Source organism: Pseudonaja textilis, chromosome Z, assembly GCF_049901715.1.
Source record: "Pseudonaja textilis isolate UNSWEBS1 chromosome Z, rPseTex1.2, whole genome shotgun sequence".
Classification (NCBI taxonomy): domain Eukaryota; kingdom Metazoa; phylum Chordata; class Lepidosauria; order Squamata; family Elapidae; genus Pseudonaja; species Pseudonaja textilis.
This window is the reverse complement of record NC_142008.1, coordinates 108,999,890-109,020,094: the sequence shown is the minus strand read 5'-3', so window position 1 is coordinate 109,020,094 and position 20,205 is coordinate 108,999,890. Positions and strand designations below refer to the sequence as shown.

At 38.3% G+C, this 20,205-nt stretch overlaps 3 protein-coding genes across 3 annotated transcripts in view; all 3 read right to left on the bottom strand.

The window, feature by feature from the left end:
* The window catches only part of LOC113443667 (serine protease 27-like), a 67,739-nt gene that overhangs the window by 33,440 nt on the left and 14,094 nt on the right, over positions 1-20,205 (bottom strand). The gene's annotated exons all lie outside the window — the stretch shown is intronic.
* Positions 1,878-18,660, bottom strand: LOC113443717 (vomeronasal type-2 receptor 26-like). The gene is made up of 4 exons (XM_087917238.1): positions 18,575-18,660; positions 15,630-15,921; positions 5,535-5,661; positions 1,878-2,776 (listed from the first exon to the last, which is right to left on the bottom strand). The coding sequence occupies exons 1-4, from the start codon at positions 18,658-18,660 to the stop codon at positions 1,878-1,880; spliced, it is 1,404 nt and encodes a 467-aa protein (XP_087773364.1).
* LOC148124240 (vomeronasal type-2 receptor 26-like) lies at positions 11,889-14,378 on the bottom strand. Its single transcript, XM_087916105.1, has 2 exons — positions 13,560-14,378; positions 11,889-12,146 (listed from the first exon to the last, which is right to left on the bottom strand). Exons 1-2 carry the CDS (start codon positions 14,376-14,378, stop codon positions 11,889-11,891), a joined length of 1,077 nt encoding a protein of 358 aa, XP_087772231.1.

Sequence of the window (20,205 nt, the reverse complement as noted above, 5' to 3'; positions counted from 1 at the left end):
ATTGTGACACAAATTGTTAAGAAATATTGAGTGACTTCTTTCTGCATGAATTGTGGCACAAACAATGGTGCAATTAGCAAAGGTCATGGAGGAATATAACTTACAAAGTTTTGTTAGTGACATTTTTAATGGAAAGATTAAATTCATCAGCGGCAAATAAAACTGCACATAAATATGCTATGCACATAACAGCACAATTTTTTCTGTGGATCCATCCTCCTCTGCTCTGGTTTCACAACACAGGACTATTCCTCTGATACACTAAAGAAAATCAATACCATTTAATTCCATGTTGTCAGCTTTATGAGGCAGTCCAAAGAGGAAGCATGCCCAGATGAATTAATTCTACTTCGTTGTAAGATTAGAATTTTGCAAGTCTGAAAGTACATTTTTCCCCTGTTGCTTTTAAAGCCCAAGAAGCTAAGAAGACTTGCTTCTGAAACATTTGCCCATCTGCAATTCCTGCTTTGGGCTAAGCTGCTATTTGATTGGCTGTGGCTGTTTCACCTGCCTCCCAAGATTATTTCTATACAGTGGTACCTCAGTACACAACTTTTTCAAAACTTGTCAACTTTGGTAGTCAATACATTTTGATGCGAAAATGTTGTCCCAGTAATTGGCATTTATTTAGTACTTGACATGCTGTAATAGGATGAGGGGGATAGCTGGGAAGAACAGACAGGAAGTTGGTCATGCTTGGAAAGTCACTGACATAGGAAAAGGGTTTATGAAGAAAATGAATATGTAAATAATTGTATTGTTGGACATGCAACAATAGCTCTGTGTTAAATTATATGTCTTTGCAATATCCTAAAGTTATGATGTTCTGGGAAATAGTCATTTGACTTTGATCAGATATATAAAATGTTGAGAGCTGAGTTTTTCTTCCAGCTGTGTACGCTACTCCAATGTAGAATTGTAACACAAGAGAAAGCAAAGGTAAGGCTCATAGTTGGACACATATATACTTTTAGAAATGATAACTAAAACCCCAAGTTACATTAGTCTTGCTTTACCCAAAGAGGGCTTTTATATGAGGTGAGATAATAATAACTCTCATTGGCGGACTGCTCATGCCAACGTTAGAGTACCTACCACTCAGATCCCTCTATTTTTCTCCATATATGGAACTGATCTCATTCTCTCTCTCTCTCTCTCTTCCTCCTCTCCTGCTCTCTCTCTCTTTCATTTCTGGAGAGGGGGCGAGAGGGAGAGGGAGAGAGAGGGAGGGAGGGAGAGAGAGAGGGAGAGAGAGAAACTGAATCTTTGTCAGAATGAATCATTCATTGAAACTTGTCAGAACCTGAATGATAAATCTATATGTCTAAAATCAGGGAGACACAGATTATTATTATTACCAACTACGGAATATCTCTAGTTTACTTTAGAACAATTATTCAGTTAAATTTATCTTACAGAGGTTTTGTGATACAAAGATTTCAGGCAGATCCTGTTTGAAAGAAATGTCATGACCTTAATTTAATAGTTCAATAGATCATTTATACTGTAGACAGTGAGTAGCATACAATGAACTTGTTACATCCAAGTTTTTTCTGGTCAAAAAAAGTATATTGCTGTTGTCTGTCTTTAAATGAGTGTGCTATCGCGCACATGTTCTCAACAATTGGTCTTTCTTTGTCAACAGTAATCCAGCTAGAAGAATTCAATGCCCAAATTAAAAGAACAATAGCATATGAGATTTATTAAGAGTTTCTGAAAATAAGCAAGGAGAAAATTCCTTTCTCTGTTTTCTTTTGGCAAATCTTTATTCAGTTTTCAACTAGAGGAGATATTGAAAGTCCTAGAAGTGTCTGCTTGAGGATATTTTAAAAAACCACTGAGACAGTTCAAGACTAAAAAGAAGGGTATTAAATCCTTCAACATTTTTTCCTCATTATTTGAACTTTGTTCAATTTAGGCCTTAACACAATGATATAACATTTTGGAAAAAAAATACATCCTAAGAGTCCAGCACCAGAAGCTAAGATAGAAAAGATCTCCACAGCAACTGTATATTTTCCCTTGGAACTCAGGTAGGTTGGAACAAAAGAGAGCCAAACACTACAAAAGACCAACATACTGAAAGTGATAAACTTGGCTTCATTAAAAGTATCTGGTAATTTTCTGGCAAGGAAAGCCACAGCAAAACTGATAATGGCCAGGAAACCCAGATAGCCCAACACAGAGTAAAACATAACCATAGAACCTGCACTGCACTGCAGTACAATTTCTTCAGTCATCGAATACATATCCATGCCTGGAAATGGGGGAGAAATTGTCAACCATCCAACACAGATGCTTGCTTGAATAAGGAAGCAGGAAAGAACAATAGAGCTGGCTAGTCTTTTCCCCACCCACTTCCTCATCCTGGATCCTGGTTTGGTGGCCGTGAAAGCCAGAATCACTGTGATGGTTTTGGCCAGCACACAAGAAACAGCCACTGAAAAGTTGATGCCCAGTGCTGTTTGTTGGAGAAGACAGACCACTTTTCCTGGTTTGCCAATGAATAGCAATGTGCAAAGGAAGCAGAACAGGAGGGAGATGAGGAGAGTGTAGGTGAGACTCTGGTTGTTGGCTCTGACAATTGGAGTGTGGTGATGTGTCATAAATATGCCAAGCACCAGAGCTGTCAATGAAAAAAAGAAAAAAGCCAGGAAAGTAAAAGTGATTCCCAAAGGTTCTTTGTAAGACAGAAAAGTTATAATCTTAGGGTAACAGAAATCTTGATTCTTATTTGCGTACTCTTTGTCTGAACATTTCTTACACTCATTCATATCTGAAAAAAAGAGAGAAAAGACAGCATTTAAGTTCTGCACTTGTCATAATTCTCTGCCCTAATTACAGGCTTTCCTCCAGCTATGATCACAACTGAGCCTAAAATTATGTTGCTAAATGAAACATTTGGTAAGTGAGTTTTGCTTTGTTTTACAACCTTCCTTGCCATAGTTGTTAAGTGAATCTTCATTCCCATTGACTTTGCTTGCAAAAGGGGATTGCGTGACTTCAGAACACTGCAACCATCATAAATATAAACCAATTGCCAAGCATCTGAATTTTGATCACATAACCATGGGGATGCTGCAAACTGTTGTGGTTTGCCAGCAACTGGTGCAGACGGCAGAGGTATTGGACAGTGAGGAAGAAAGGGGACCAGTCAGGGAGTCTGGCGAGGACTTGGATGAGGGTCCTGCATACAATGCAGGGATGGGGCCAGGACCATCTGAGAGAAGGGTGCTGCCTTTGGAGCTTTCGGAGTCTGGAAGCAGCGAAGCAGAGGACCCTGGTCCTAGCGCGCATGTGTGCAGAGCTGTTAGAAGGCGAGAGTAGCTGAAGCAGAAGGGGCGATTTGGGAGTAAGGCTGGGAGGTGATTGCCCCTTGCATAAGGAATAAAAGTCAGTCCTCAATGACAAAGAGCTTTTCAGGAAGCAAAGCAGTTCAGTAATCTCCAAGTCCTTTGTGAAGCTCTGTACTCTGGCCAGTTTTTTCTAAGTTTTGGGTTGGTTTGTTAGCCTTAATTGGACTTCTGTTTCTTGGCAGCATTCGACAGCACTGAAAAGTATGCTCTTATCTGGAGGAACTGTGTATAATGAGTTTTGGCTGGGAATGCAAGTAATTCCCAGCATTGCATTAAAAAGGTTTTACTTTTAAATTCACTTTGTGTTTTATTCAGTTTGACGAAGCCTGGGTCAGAACACAAAGGTTGTAACGGTGAAAAATTGTGAAAAGTCATGAGCCACTTTTTTCAGTGCCATTGTAACTTTGAACGGTCACTAAATGAATTATTGTAAGTTGAGGATTATCTGTGTTTCTCTCAGAAAGCTGAATTTATTCACCCCATTAAGTCTTGACGTACTTCCTTTCATATTGGATTAGCCTAGTTACTTTGTTGAGTATAGAATATATACCACACCACATTACACCCCACCCACACCACTCATTCTTTATTTTTCTATCATATTTTCATCAGTCTGCTAATATATTTAAGAAAGGGACGTTTAGACATTCTTTTGCAGAATTTTTTCTCTGCAAATTCCTTTGGTAGCAGTATAAATTTCACTGGATATTTCATTTGAACTATTTGAAAAAGTTACTACTCTTTTTAAGAAAACAGAAAAGCATAGGCAGAAAGCAATTCTGTGACAGCGGGCTTTGTGTCCTTAAAAAGCTCTAGCATACCTTGCAAGCTTCATTCATTTGGGCTGAAAATATAAATATGACAGCATCTTGGATTTTTTTCCATAATAGAGCAACACTTTTAAAAATGAATCATATCCCAAATCTCTCCATGAAGTTCTGCTGTGCTGTCTTATCATGGCAAGGAAGGAGCAGGCAGATGTTTCTGGAAGGGATGAGTGAGGAAAGCTGGGATTGTGTGCCAAGAGTTTAAACTCCCAGCAGGCTCACCCAAATTGTGAAGATCATCCAGCTGCCCAACCAAAAATGCAGGGACCTACATTGGGCAACTGCAATGAAGGAAAATGCTGGAGGTGGCAAACTGATCATTACATACTTCACTGGAGAAGAAAATGGTAAACCACTCCAAGAAAACTGCATGGACAGAAAATCATCTTGGAGAAAATGTACCTATGAGATTGCTAAGGGTTGACACAGAATAACAACGTTCAAATACTTGAGTGGCTACCACAAAGATGAGAGAATCAACCTATTTTCCAAAGCACTAGAAGGCAAGACAAAAAACAATGGATGGAAACTAATTAAGGAGTGAAGCAACCAAGAATGGAGGATAAATTTCCTAACAGTGAGAACAACTAATTAATGGAATGCTTTGCCATAAGTGCTCTATCACTGGAGGTTTTTAAGAAGAGACCGGACAGTTACTTGCCTGAAATGGTATAAGGTCCCCTGCCTGAGTGAGGGGTTGGACTAGAAGACTTCCCAATTTTATTTTTCTATGTTCTAACATTGACTTGTTGGCACATGACCATTATCTAAACATATAGCTAGTCCTCAAGTAACTATCTTAATGGAGATTGCCCATCATGGTAATAAGTTGTGATGATTATAAAATGGATCATCACATGACCAGATTACTCTTTTTGTGATGGTCACTAAGTGAACATCCCAGTTGTTGAGGAAACCAATGATTCACTATGAGGGTATTTTTTTGGAAAATCAGAAGCAAATTCCAGTTTTCAGCAATAAAATAAAATAAAATTGTAAAACATGGTTGTGTGACTGTGGGATATCACAAACAGCCATAAATGTTGGACAGCTGCTGAACACCTCAAATGTGGTCATGTGACCATGGGGGAGCATGGAAGTTGGCTTGTAGAACTTCAGAAATGAGTAATAAATACTCCAGGGAGGTCCTTCATAATTTTGTAACTGGATTGTAAGTACCCTGAGGATGGTCCTCCATAACTTTGAACGCTTGCTTCCTGCCTTGTGATAAATTGAGGATTATCTATAAAATCCAAGGTAAGCTTGGAGCAGATCTGACCATTTCATGCAATCAGACTTGGTTCTCAAAATGAAGTCATCTATCTCCTATCTGCAAACTAATATTTCTTACCTTCTTTGTCTGAAATCTTCCCTTTGGGACACAGGACACAGTCATAACAGCAAAATGGCTCCCCTTCCCTTACTTTTTTGCTAGAGCCAGGATGGCAGTGCTCACTACATAGTGATAAAGGCCGAGTCTAAAATAAAAGAGAAGGACGTTCATACTGAAAATAGGACAGAAAAGCTTAGTTCCTGGCCTTTTCTGTATGTGTTTAAATTGGTAAAACATGTTTCAATAATATATGGGTTAGGTAGGTTGAATTAAGAGATCTCTATTTGGGAGTTGCTTGACAGCAGAAGGTTGGACATAATGGAAAGTAATTTGAAGTAACTTGATTCTTAAGATATTATCATTGCTAAGAAAACTCATGATTGATTTCCTTAACTTATGGAGAGGAAATTATTTTGCTAGACAATAAGTTTGAATGTATTTTAACCTGACATATAACTTCATCCACTGCCTCATTTTAAGCTTAAAATGATACTTAGTTCTTTGGTTTTAAAGCATCTTTTTGCTCTTCATTAAAGCATGTTTATCTGCAGAACAGTAAGAGGATGAGGGGCAGATGACGACATTATTACATAATTATGCCATTTGTGTGATGATGTCATGCATTGTCCTTTTGACATCATTTTGGCTTGTTATGAATATTTTTGGTCCAAAAGTTCTCTAAACAGCATTAATTCTTGCTTACTTGATTTTCCCCCTCCTCTCTCTCTCTCTCCTTCCTTTTTTCTTTCCTCCCTCCCTCCCTCCCTTCCTTTCCTCTTTTCTTTCTTTCTTTCTTTCTTTCTTTCTTTCTTTCTTTCTTTCTTTCTTTCTTTCTTTCTTTCTTTCTTTCTTTCTTTCTTTCTTTCTTTCCTTCCTTCCTTCCTTCCTTCCTTCCTTCCTTCCTTCCTTCCTTCCTTCCTTTCCTCCCTCCCCCCCTCCCTCCCTCCCTCCCTTTCTTCTCTTTCCTATCTTTCCAGCTTTCTATTTTAAATTCCTAATTACATTTCCTTACTGAATAAATTTGCTGGCAAAATTACCAGGGTAGAAACCTCTGTGCTGTCCCATTTCTTTACCTGTACTCATACCTGTACAGGTAGCCCTCTACTTACAACTGTTCATTTAGTGACTATTCAAAGTTACAACACCACTGAAAAAAGTGACATGACCATTTTTCACACTTATGACATCCCCATAGTCATGTGATCAAAATTCAAATACCCAGCAACTGTTTCATATTAGTGAGGGTTATAGTTGGGTCATGTGATCACCTTTTGCAACTTTCTGACAAGAAAAGTCAATGTGGAAGCTTAACAACCATATTACTAACTTAATAACTGCAGTGGTTCACTTAATAATTGTGGCAAGAAAGGTTGTAAAATGGGAAAAAACTCAGCAACATAAATTTGGGTTCAGGTGTGATCGTAAATTGAAGGTTATCTGTATTTGTATCCATCTATATATATGCAATGCAAACATACCGTACATATGTACAGTATATATACAAATGTACATATGGATCTTTGGTTGTTCGGGTTTTCTCCCACGTAAGATTCGAAGTATCTAGGCAACATTTCGATGAAGTCTCATTCATCATCTTCAGGCTTCTGTCTTCGGCTCTGGGCTTCTCAGAGTGATGTGAGATTGCAGCTGCTTCTTCCTTTTAACTGCTAGTGGGGTGTGACTTGATTGGGTGGGGGCTTGGCTGTGTTCTAATTGGGTGGGGTGTGTTCTCATTGGTAGGGGTTTGGCTGTGTTCTGATTGGTTGGGGGTTGGTCGTGTTCTGATTGGCTGGAGGCGTGTTCTGTTCAGGTGGGGGCTTGGTTGTGCTCAGGTTAGTCTTAGTTGCTGGGGGATTTGAGTTGGTGAGCTGTGATCTTGCTGTTTGGCTTGAGTTCGTGGTCGTGCTGCATCTTCATAGTGGGTGTCGGTTTGCTTCATGTATGGCTCGGAGGGGTTTGAAGTGGGTAGTGATGCAGCTGCAGTGCGGCTTCTTGTCCGTGGTCGTGTCTCATCTTCTGAGTGGGTGTGAGTCTACATGGAAGTGTGGTGGTGGCATCTTGTGTGGCTCTCATGGGTGTGGGTCTGGTGTCATTCTTCATGTTAGGTACTCGTCTGTTCATGAGGCGGGTTTCCAAATGGCTGGAAGGCGGGAGGTGTCATCTCGTTTGTTCATGCTGTGTGGGCGACTTTCTATCTCTATGGCTTCTCTGATTATTCTGCTGTTGAAATGTTCGGTTTTGGCGATGGTTCTGGTATTTTTAAAGTCAATCTCATGTCCTGTGGTTTTGAGGTGTTGGACCAGGGAAGAGGTCGTTTCTTCTTTTTGATTGAGTTCTTATGTTCTTCAATGCGTGCACTTATTCTTCTGTTAGTTTGTCCAATGTATGTGGTGGGGCAGGCAGTGCAGGGGATTTCGTATACTCCTTGGTTTTCTAATTGATTTTGTCTTTGGGGTTTCTTAGGATGGTGGATATTTTCTGTTTGTGCAGAATGCTGTTTTAATGTTGTGTTTTTGGAGGATCTTGCTGATTTTGTCTGTAGTGCCTTTTATACATGGGAGGAGGGCTTTGCCGTTTTCTTGTTCTCTGTCTTGGATTTTGGTTGGGGTTTCTTTTTGGATTAGGTGGGTAATCTTCTTTCTTTGGAATCCATTGGCTGTTAGTACATTGGTGAGAGTGTGTAGTTCGGTTTTTGGTGTTGTTCATCGGCTAAGCATTTTGTTCTGGAGATGAGTGTCTCGACTCTGGAATTGATCTGTGCTGGGTGGTGGTGTGAGAGTGCATGTAGATAGCGGTTTGTATGTGTTTTCTTCTGGTAGATGGTGTGTCCTAGGAAGCCATTGGATCTTTTGTATACCAAGACATCTAGGAAGGGAAGTTGATTGTTGGCTTCTGTTTCCATGGTGAATTGTATTTTGGGGTGTAGGCTGTTGAGGTGTGTGAGGAAGTTGTTCAGTTTTTCTTTCCCGTGTGACCAGATTATGAAGGTGTCATCTACGTATCTGAGCCAGAGTTTGGGTTTGTGGTCGTATTTTTCTAGAGCTTGTGTTTCAAAGTGTTCCATGTAGAGGTTTGCGATGACAGGTGAGAGGGTGATCCCATGGGTGCTCCTTCTATTTGTTTGTACTTTTGTCCATTGTAGGTGAAGTATGTATTGGATAGGCAGTGGTTGGTCAGATCTAGGATGTGCTTGGGGGTTGTATTTGTTTTGGATGGCTGTCAAGGCTTCTTTTATTGGCACTTGGGTGAAGAGGGATATGACGTCGAAGCTTACTAGTAGGTCGCTGGGTTGTAAGTTTTGTTTCTTTATGATCTCAATGAACTGGAATGAGTTTCTTACATGTGAGTTGATGGATTCTGCATAGGGTTGTAGTTGTTTGGCGAGAAATTTGGCCAGGTTTTGTAGAGGTGAGCCTATGGAGCTGACTATAGGTCTGAGTGGGGTTCCTTCTTTGTGTATCTTGGGGAGACCATAAAGCTTAGGGCATCTGGATGATTTCTCTCTGGGTATGATTCTTTGCTGGATTTCTTCACTGATGGGGGAGGCTTTTATTTTGGATTTGGTAGTTTTTTCTAGGTAGGTGGTGGGGTCTGTCTTTAGGGGTTTGTATGTGGGGTCTTGGAGTAAGTTGGTTAACTTGGTTTGGTAGTCCGATGTGTTCATAACCACTGTCACGTTGCCCTTGTCTGCTGGTAGGATTATTATGCTGGTGTCTTCTTTCAGGTTACGTAGTGCAGTTTGTTCTTCTTTGGATATACATATGTAAATATATACATATGTACATATATACATATGAATGGTATTCAGCTTTGTTCAGGTATTTTCCCACGTCATTATAGTTGTGCTTTTAAAGTTGTAGCAACGTTTCAGCAGAATCTCATCTGCCATCATCAGGCTTCTTTATTGTGTTCGTCTGTGAGTCAGACTTTTACAGTTGTTTCAGTTTTAAATTTGGGGCTAGCCTACTGCTGTGCCAGAATGGTTTTTTCTTTATCCTGATTGGTTGGGAGTCCTGGTCTGTGTTTATTGGTCTTGGAGTTTGCTGTGTTCTGCTTGATTGGTGTTTCTAATATCTTCTGTTTGTTTTGTGGCTTTTTGTGTGTGTCTTGATTGGCTGACAACATTGTGTTCCTATATTGGAGGCTTTTAGTGCAGCTTGGCTCTGAGTAAATGGACGGCCATCATTTATTAGGAAGCTAGGTTTCATCTGGGTGCCTGGTTGGGGTGTGTTTGAGCTGGAGGTATCAGGGGGGATCTGTTTGTGCCCAGGTGTATGTCTGGCTAGTAGTGTGGAGATTTTTTTGTTTGTGAGTGCAGGCTTCCAAATAATTGACAGTCTGGTGGAATCATCTCTTCTATTCATGCTTTCAGGTCTTTTTTCAATCTCTATGGCTTCTCTGATAATTCCGTGGCTGGGGTTTTCTATAGTGGCTAAGGTTTTGGTGCCATTGAAGTTGATGTTATGACCTGTGGCTTTCATGTGTTGGACTAGTGAGGAAGTGTGTTCCAGCTTTTTTACTGCATTTTTGTGTTCATCCAGGCGGGTACTTATTCTTCTATTGGTCTGTCCAATGTATGCGGCTGGGCACAGGGGACTTCATATATGCCTTGGTTTTCCAGGTCGATTTTATCTTTGGGGTTTCTAAGGATGGCTGCTATTTTTCTGTCTGTTTTGAAGGCTGTCTTGATGTGATGCCTGTGTAGTATCTTACTTATTTTGTCTGTAGTACCTCTTATGTAGGGCAGGACAGCTGTTCCATAGGTCTGTTCATCTTCTAGGTCTCCATTATGTCTCACTGTGTTTTTGTGGATCAAGCCAGTGATTTTGCTTTTGTGGAAGCCTTTGGCTGTCAGTACTTTAGTCAGAGTGCATAGTTCAGTCTTTATGTGTGTGTTGTCTGCCAGGCGTTTGGTTCTAGCAATTAGTGTTTTGGCCACGGAGTTTATCTGTGCTGGGTGGTGGTGGGATTGGGTGTTGAGGTAGCGGTTGGTGTGTGTTTTCTTCTGGTATACGGTGTGTCCTAGTGTGCCATCTGTTTTTTTGTAGATTAGTACATCTAGGTATGGTAGTTGTTTTTTTGTTTCCATTTCCATGGTGAACTTGATTTTGGGGTGTGTGCTGTTTAGGTGTGTTAGGAAATTGTTTACGTTTTCTTTTCCATGGGGCCAAATCACAAATGTGTCATTGATGTATCTTAACCATAGTTTGGGTTTGTGGGTGGCATTAGCCAGGGCTCTGGATTCGAATTCTTCCATGAACTGGTTTGCAATGACAGGTGACAGTGGTGATTCCATAGGGGCTCCTTCAATTTGCTTGTATCTTTGTCCTTTGTATATGAAATATGTGTTGGTTAAACAGTGTTCTGTTAGTTCCATGAGGTGTTTAGCTGGTTGGTAAGCTGGTTGGTTTCGTTTATCAGGACATTTCCAAGAAGTGGTATGAGTTTTGTACATGTGAAGCTGCTGTTTCAGCATGGGGCTGAAACAATACACAATACAGAAACCTGATGATGGCAGATGAGATTCTGCCGAAACGTTGCTACAACTTTAAAAGCACAACTATGATGATGTGGGAAAATACCACTTCTTGGAAATGATCAAAGATCTACATGTGGAACAAGAAGATCTGCTTGTAAGTTTCGACGTGGTTTCACTATTCACTCAAGTCCCGATAAAAGAAACTCTTGAAATCCTGCACTCACAAACAAAAAAATCTCCACACCACTAGCCAGGCAAACACCTGGGCACAAACAGATCCCCCCTGATACCTCCAGCTCAAACACACCCCAACCAGGCACCCAGATGAAACCTAGCTTCTTAACAAATGATAGCTGTCCATTTACTTGGAGCCAAGCTGCACTAAAAGCCTCCAATACAGGAACACAATGTTGCCAGCCAATCAAGACACCCAAAAGAACCACAAAACAGACAGAAGATATTAGAAACACCAATCAAGCAGAACACAGCAAACTCCAAGACCAATAAACACAGACCAAGACTCCCAACCAATCAGGATGAAGAAAAAATCATTCTGGCACAGCAGTAGGCTAGCCCCAAATTTAAAACTGAAACAACTGTAAAAGTCTGACTCACAGACGAACACAATAAAGAAGCCTGATGATGGCAGATGAGATTCTGCCGAAACATTGCTACAACTTTAAAAGCACAACTATAATGACATGGGAAAATACCCGAACAAAGCTGAATACCATTCATGTAAGTACCGGCGAAAACTTAAGAAAACATATATACATATATACATACATTCATACACACACACACAGACACACACACAGACACACACACACACACACACACACATATAAAATGTACAATTCTCCAATGGAATTCATTCTAGAGTTCAGTGCTAATCACTGTACCCATCTGCTGTTGTTTCCTACCTGGTTAAACCAGCTGTGCCAGGTAATGGCATCATCATTAATGGTGAACATTTGATCTGGAGGTGCCAGGGGATCTACGCTCCCAACTTTCACTCTCTGTAAAGAGAGGTTGGAAAAAATAATCCAGTTGAAGATATCAAATCCAGTCACCAGCTCTCCTTTCTGATTGAAGGTGATCCTATCTTGAGCAGTATTGTTAAATGAGGCATATCTCAGAAAGTGGTGGAGCTACATTAGAAACAGAAACATGACATTTAAGAGAAAAAATGAATCTTTACAATTTAACTGATGGCTGGAGCAAAATAATAGCATTTGATGCCGTTAGGGAGGGAGAAGCATATTGGAATAAATTATTCAAATATAGCAAGAGGGGAACCAACTCAAATTACAACAATCAATTCTGTTCCTTCTAGTAATTTTCCTAGTCAGAAGCATCTTAAAGTAACATCTTTTCTTGGGCTCATATAACTATGAGCCTTGGCTATACTCCTGAGCCTGGGGCATTGAATGTGTCAAAGACCCCAGTTCCTGGACACACAGCTAATTGGCCAACTACCTTTAAGGTATATTTAATGTGGATGTTTAGTGTTTTTATTGGTTTTACTGTTTTTATTGGTTTTAAAATAAAATATTAAAATGGTTTCTCATATTTTTAATTCTAATATATTTTGTAATAAATATAACTGTAAACTGCTCAGAACTATTGAACGAGATGGGTGACCACAGAAATTGATTGCTTGATTAAATGAATAAGAAACTGCTATCTACCATACAACAAAAGACAGCAGTATTTTTTAATGTTTGCCATAGATACTGTGCATGTCTGAACCCCTTTTGATCCTCCAAATCCAGATTGACTGTCCATTCCTATTAGTCACTCATTGTATAGTGCTGTGCTTTGGAAATGATACCACGGTCAATATATGTGGTTCTATGATTTTTTCATGGAAAAAATAGGAGCATGTGGTTAGGACACTGGGTTGGAGGTTAGGAAGCCTGTGTTTGGGACTCGAGTGCTGCCATGGGGCAGGCTGGGCTTTTGTCATTAGCTCAAGCTCCTGACAGGAACAATTGGGTGATTCCTGGGCAACAATTATGTTGTTGGCTAATCCTTTCAAACAGGAAGTGCCTTGGTGCTTCTGACATGAGTGCAATGAGATGGGAATATCCATGGTCACCAAGAACATAATGACAGAATAGAAGAAGCTCTGCATACTGTAACCAATAGTCCAACCTTTATCATAGTATAACATACTACCTGGAGCCAAAAAGAGCAGAAGTGCCTTACAAACTATGGCACAACAACATAAATTTTAAATATCATCTGATCTTTTAAATTCCATGCTACTTTGCTTTATTCTTTTCTCTTTTCTCTTTATTATAGTTTGATTTTGTTTATTTTAATCATCTAGTGCTCTGTAAAAATTAATATAAGCATAAGTGATATTAACCCCACTTTTTGTGTAAATGAAGGTCACAGATATCCAAAGGACACCAGGAAACAAATGAAATACAGATTCATTTAATTGGTAGAGAGAAGAAGGTAAAGAAATGTCAGGTAATGAAAAAGTTGTGATATGCACATGTTTTGTAGGATACAAATTATAGTTCACTGTTCTGTGAAGATTTTTGGAACATTACCTGCCAGTGTTCTTGAGTTTGCAGCTTCTGTCCTTGAGCATCCCTCTTTGTTCTGCATTTGATCTTAGAAAAAGTCATGTCATGGATAGCATGGGCCACTGCTTGAACAGCATTGTAGATGCTATAGCTGGGGGTAGTCATAGCCATTTCAAAAAATGCCCCAGGAAGACTCTCCAACTTTTCTTTCCCAGTGCAAATACTCACAACATCTTCTTCCATCAGGTTCGGGAGTGCACAAGTGAAAACTTGTTGCCAAAAGTCACCAATGAAACCATCTTTTGAGTTGTAAGGACTTATGCTTTCAAGAAACCACCTGAATCCTGATATATCATTGGAGTGAATTTTGAATGATAATGCCCCGTGGAACACTTCTGCTTCCCAATTTCTTTGCAAAGCAAGTGATAAAAACTCTAGCTGAGTTGTTGCTATCCATACTTTACCTTTAACCCTTTCCATCTGTGATTCATAAAAATATGGAAGCCAACCATAAAGTGCCATAGAATATGATTCTCCATGAATTAGTACTACATTAGCTCTGCTGCCCATCAATTTATAATATATTTTTGTTCCCTGTTGTAGCATGTAACTGATATGAAGGAAATAAATAAATACTCTTTCTATGAAGGCCAAGCAGATATCACTCTGGGAAAAAATCAGTGAGATTGCTTGCAAAAATCTTTCTCCATTAACATTATCAATAGCAATGACTCCAACCCAAAACCACTTGAAGTGCAGCATCAAAGAGAGAATTCCTGGATATTGGAGAGATTCTTGAGGAATGGTCTGGTAAAAGAAAAGGCCTGGAGTTTTGTCATTCATGACTGGAGTAGAACCATAAGTGAGCTAAGGAGAGATAACAACTGGTAAAGGAAACATTGTCTATGTATCCTAATCAATCATGTCAGAAATTCTGCACTACTCTTCCTAAAATTAATGTACACAAGATGAGATGGACATTTATGTTATTAATAAATTTTTCCTACTAAATATCAGGATATTGTCTTTTAACTTCCAGTGGAATTATTGGATGAGAAGCGAAGCATCTTCAAAGAAAAACAAGGAAGTCCAGTTGCCTCTTGAAAAAATGCCTTCGGGACAACCTAGATTACAATTTCCTGTTTCTGAAAAAGTGGTATATAAATGAGCTTCACCCAATTATTTGGTAGAGAAGAAAAAGTTGCTGATACAATTTTCATCTAGAATATGATTTTAAATTTAAATGCCTTAATTCTCTTGAATATCCAGTGTGGGAAAATGAATTCTTTTCACAGACAGGGTTTTGAGGTAGATACTAAATAGAACATATGAAGTTTATGAACAGAGCCAGAAATAATTTGGCAAAAAATTAATTGTTGCAATTGAATGACTTAAATGCAGTATCCTATTATTATAGTTGACATGTACGATCATGGAAACTATTGGTCTTGGTGTTGCAAAGTTATACAGAAGGAGAGCTTTCTAATAGGAACCAAAGGAAACCTTTATCAACTGGCAGCAAAGCCATGCCACATGTGGAGCCAAGCTCTTGGCTCAGCTGGTACTCTATCAAGAAATAAAATGGATTGAAAAGGATCTTTCTGAATATGGAGTGGTATTCAGAAAGTGGTTCATGGAAAGAAGTAGAATTTTGATCTAAAAATATAGCATAAGTCCCAGAAGAAAGTATATAGGTAACACCGAGTAAGAATTATAACCTGTAGACTTTCTTAAAGCAAGCTCTAGAGAATACAGGATGATATGTAGAATTTTTACCAACTAAAAAAATCAGATGGTTATAAATTCCATTGGATAAAGACTTTAAAATATTTAAATGAACCTTGTTATGCCTTGGATAGGTTAGAATGGAATGTTAGACTTAAAGCAGAAGGTTTAAAAAAATACCTCAAATGTATTCTTTATGATTCTGTTGATGCCATGTACTTTGACATCAATTAAGAATTAATTGTGCATCGTTGCTTCTGATATATTACAAATAAAATGAGAAAACTTGAAAATATACATGTTATGTTATAAAAACAGTGGTATGAAAAAATGTTACAACCCCAACTTTCTCATGCATAACTATCCTACCTGTGGAATTTTATAGATATCCAAAATAGTTGCTATATGACAAGAAACAGTGGAATCAATACCCCCAATAACTGCTATCAGATTGTGCTGGTTGTCACATGTATAGTTGGGAATCAACCTCTCTTCTGATGATAGAAGGAGCATGGTAGTCTGATAAGTCCTCTGGGCATTGTCATAGCTGTCATAGATATGGAAGCCCAAGGTGAAATTGGATAAAATCTGTGGGTTTTCATTGATCTCCTTTACCGCAAATACCAAGGCCAGGATGTGCTGGTAATTCTTAGGTATCAGGCTATAACAGGAGTTGCATTTGATATCAGAAAGATGACTAGCATTTACAGAAAAATCTTATGCTTACCATATATATTCAATTGTTTGCATTGCTTGTTTCTATGATTGTCAGTGTAATTTGGATATTATTACAACATGTAATTATTACAACATCTTTTCTGAGGCATTGAGGAAAGTAACAATATTAGAATTGTAGCCACCATCTCCTTAAAATCAAAAGAGGGCATGTTATGCACATGTATGGTCAAAATAAGTGATCTTTAGGTAAAACCTTAGTCTCACGATCAGTTCCCATAAGTAATAGATATTTGTAGTGATTCCATATAAAACCAAAACAAATTTATTAATTCATTAAATCCACTAAAGACAATTTCTTTCTCACAGATTATGTGGTTTTGTTTTTTTAAAATGCTGATTCAGTTGCTGAGAAATGTTTTGTTCTTCAATAAGAGTGTGAAGCTCTTATTTCTGCTTTAGATACAGTGGGGCTAAGGGTTATGTATGTGCAGCACATCTTTCTTATTATCTCCTGGGCGTCTGCCTTATTCTTGATTTCCTATAATTTCATTCAATCTCAAGGGAAGATATGAACAAACTTTTCATTTCAAGGTGTCTTTAGGTAAGAAAAACATGAATAGCCAGGAAGCTCTAAATGGAGAAATAGGCAGTTAAAAAAACAACTATTATCAACTTTGCTATCTGGCATCAATAAGCTCAAAATTATCACCAGAAGACTTGCCTCCAAAACTGGACATTTCAAGAAGAGCTTGGCTAATATTTGTCTGAAATGACATAGAGTTACCTGATCAGGGGTGGATTAGAAGACTTCCAGGTCCCTTCTAACTCTCTTATTCTTTTAAGAAATTTTAAAATGCCCAGAAAATTAAGTAGATTTAATTTTATAAATTTCATGGAGGATGTCAATAGATTATATTTAAGCATGACAGTACACTACTTAAGAGCTATGTTCATAGGGAACACTCTTATGAGACTGAAGAGAAAATAATGATTGTGCAATATTATTTATAGTAGAAATAGCTGATAATATGAATTGTTCAATGCAATCAAAAATGAGTCACAAGTTGAGTGGAACAGACAAAATGGGAGTCTGTGATGTAAAAGAATGAAGTATGGAAAGGAACAAACTGAAGAATATTCAGTTACAAGTTACACAAATGTCCTAAAATACGTTCCCTTTAGTGTTTCATTTCCTCCCCTGCTCTTCAATATTACTTTAATACTAAAAACATTATCTGCAGCCTGAGTCAAAATAGCCAAATTTGATGAATATATCTTTTAGGGACATATCTTGCATGGAATGTTTTTCAGCCCTAGTCTTTATATGAATCTCTAAAATGGATTCCTCCAAGGACATAAGAAAACCAAATACATATATCCGAAAATTTAAATCCTTACAGAATTTCTTCAGACAATGCCACAGGAGGTTGTTTTCTGAAGTCTATTGACACTGGGACCAAACCAGAAAGAGTAGGAACACCACCAATGATAAGATCTCCTTGCTTATGATATTTATGAAGTGGAGGGTGAAGATCATGGACACTGCATTTTACAATGTGAGCTTTGCCTACCATATTTGGAAAAAACCCCACCAGCAAAATCACTAAAATTAACATCCTCAGTGCAAATACAAAACCTCTTTCAATACATAGATCCATCTATTTTCACCTGCAATGTTCACACGCTTATATCAGTCAAATCTGTATTTCTCAGGGGACTGAAAAATCCAATTAATCATAGTAAGAGCAACATACAAGTACACCTTCATAATCATTCTTTTTAAACTCTAAACTGTGTGGATTATATTAAGAACATCCTTGTCTTTGTTTATAATCTTGATACTGTTCACTGAAATTCAATAGAGCTTTGGAGAAGCAGGAAAATTACTTGCCTTTATATAATTATAGACCAAGATAATCAGCAATCCATAGTTGCAATTTCTCTATAGGACAATTGAAAATTAACAGGGCTTTGTCACATATAAAGTGACCTTTCCTCTAATCATTAAGCAAAAGTATTTGATCAGTTTCTGTTCAGTTTAACTTTTGAAACATTCAATCTGACTAATAGTGCCTAAATATTTACATGTATCTGCATAGTAAAATATGTACTGCAAGTTCATTTCTACATTTTGGCAGAAGATACTAATGTATCTTCAAATGCAATACCCTTGGTTCTCAAGACTTGGGGGAAAAAGCATTGTCCAAAGAGATGAGAATTGAGTGAATCTTATTTCAGTTCTCCCTTTTCTAACAGTGATTTTTTTTTTTTTAAAAAAAGGATGTATTAACTTGATGCACTAATGGAGGTTCAGCCTTAACACAAAATGAATTGTTTTTGGACTATTCAATAAGAAAGTAAGATCTAAACACAGGATGAGATGATGAGCAGGAGCATAGAATTAAGGACAAATTGGGGGACAACCCTTTTAATTCTCAACCTTAGAACAGATATTCACATTTCTGGAGTTGATTTTACATTATCTGACAACTTATATGCATTATTTTGAAAAGATCCTTGGAATGGAGTTCATAAGGTAGCCAGGCTTATGGCCACCCTCAAAATGTGTCACTTGAGGACTTGAGTCAATTAGCAACTAGCTTGCTGGTGGAGTAGTAACATTTTTTGAATCTCACCACTGCTCCAGAGACCTATGAACCTGGATATGCACCTGGAAAATCCATGGTACTGAAAGAGCCAGAAATGCTGTGAATCTTGCCATGGTTGCATTTTAGCCAGATCTTACCTAACTCAATCTCAATGGCTTTCAGGCACTGGGACAAGATCTCATAAATATCACTTGGTCAGCCCAGGCTTGAGATATAAAAACTAATTTCATCAAGATAATAATTACATCTGATCCCATGCCGATGGATGATCCATTTCATGGGCGTATTAAACAGAAGGGATGAGAATGTTGAACTCTGTGTAAAGCCATAGCTGTTGCATGAGGATATTAAACAGAAGGGATGAGAATGTTGAACTCTGTGTAAACAGAGGTGTCAGACAGAACTTCTCCATCCCATCAACACTGATTAGAACTGTCTCTGGAGAAAGGTGACTTACCACAACAATATGTCTCATATTCCTAATCCTAGCAGTAAGTCCATAATGTTGCCATGGTAGAAAAAAATATATAGAAAGTAATCGTGAATTTTGGTGTAAACTACTTTTAATTACATGTAATGTGTTCCATCTTGAATTTGTTTAAAATATATTATTACTTGAGTAGATTTACTCAGAAAAAGGTGGTTCTGAGCAAATAAACATTTAATACACACATAATATTTATCCACTTTTCCTGACATTAGGTTACAGAACCCTCAGCATCTGAGTTTCCCCTCAGAACCCCATTCAGCTTTTATCTTAATGTAGTGGAATTTTATTTACTAGTTTAATTCCAATTTTGTTTATTAATTACTGTTCTATGATAGCTAAGGAATGTGCTATCATAGAAAAATATCAATCTTCCTCCCTCCCTGAAGATACCATTACTGCTGAATTAAACATATTAAAATATGTGCACTTTTGCAATTATTTCATAATTTCCCAAATGGTTAAATTCAATAGAAAACATTTTTGTTTTGTATTGAAAAATAATCAGGAAACAGTGTTTATTTTTTAATTAATAAACTATGTGTCAGGATTCCTGCAGTTACTCCAATTAAATCATGAGCCTTGATCCACACTCCCAAAACTAAAAAGGATTTATTTGAAGTTGACATTCCAGCACTAGCCCGGGCGTAGCCAACTCTGAGACATGTAATTCACTGTCACCCTTGATCCCGCTTCCCCCACCTTCTGAGTGTATCATCCAACGAAACACATCTATAGTCAAGAGTCATCAATCATGTTCTCCAATTAGATTTTTTGCGTGGCAGAAGCTTCAATCATCTAATCCGTCCTGAAGAAAATATGAATGAAATGCACTTTCGATTCCACTCTGCTGCCTGCTCTTTGAAACTCCCCCTTCTTTCTGTTGACAACTATAACACGTGCATACAAAATGTTTTATGAGTTGACACTGGCTCCCCTCGTTTCTTGAAGGTGACCTGTACAACAACACACACAAACAAATTGATTGCAGATATGGAAGCTTCTGTTCATGAACCCCCCCCCCCCAAAAAAAGGCTTGGTTGGATTTTCTGCATGGAACCTTGCTACAAGGCGATCAGCTTGGATGTTCCTGCTCTTTACACATGATGCCACTTATCATTGTCACTATGCTTGAAGACTGCACTGTCCAGAGCTACCAATTACCAGCTCT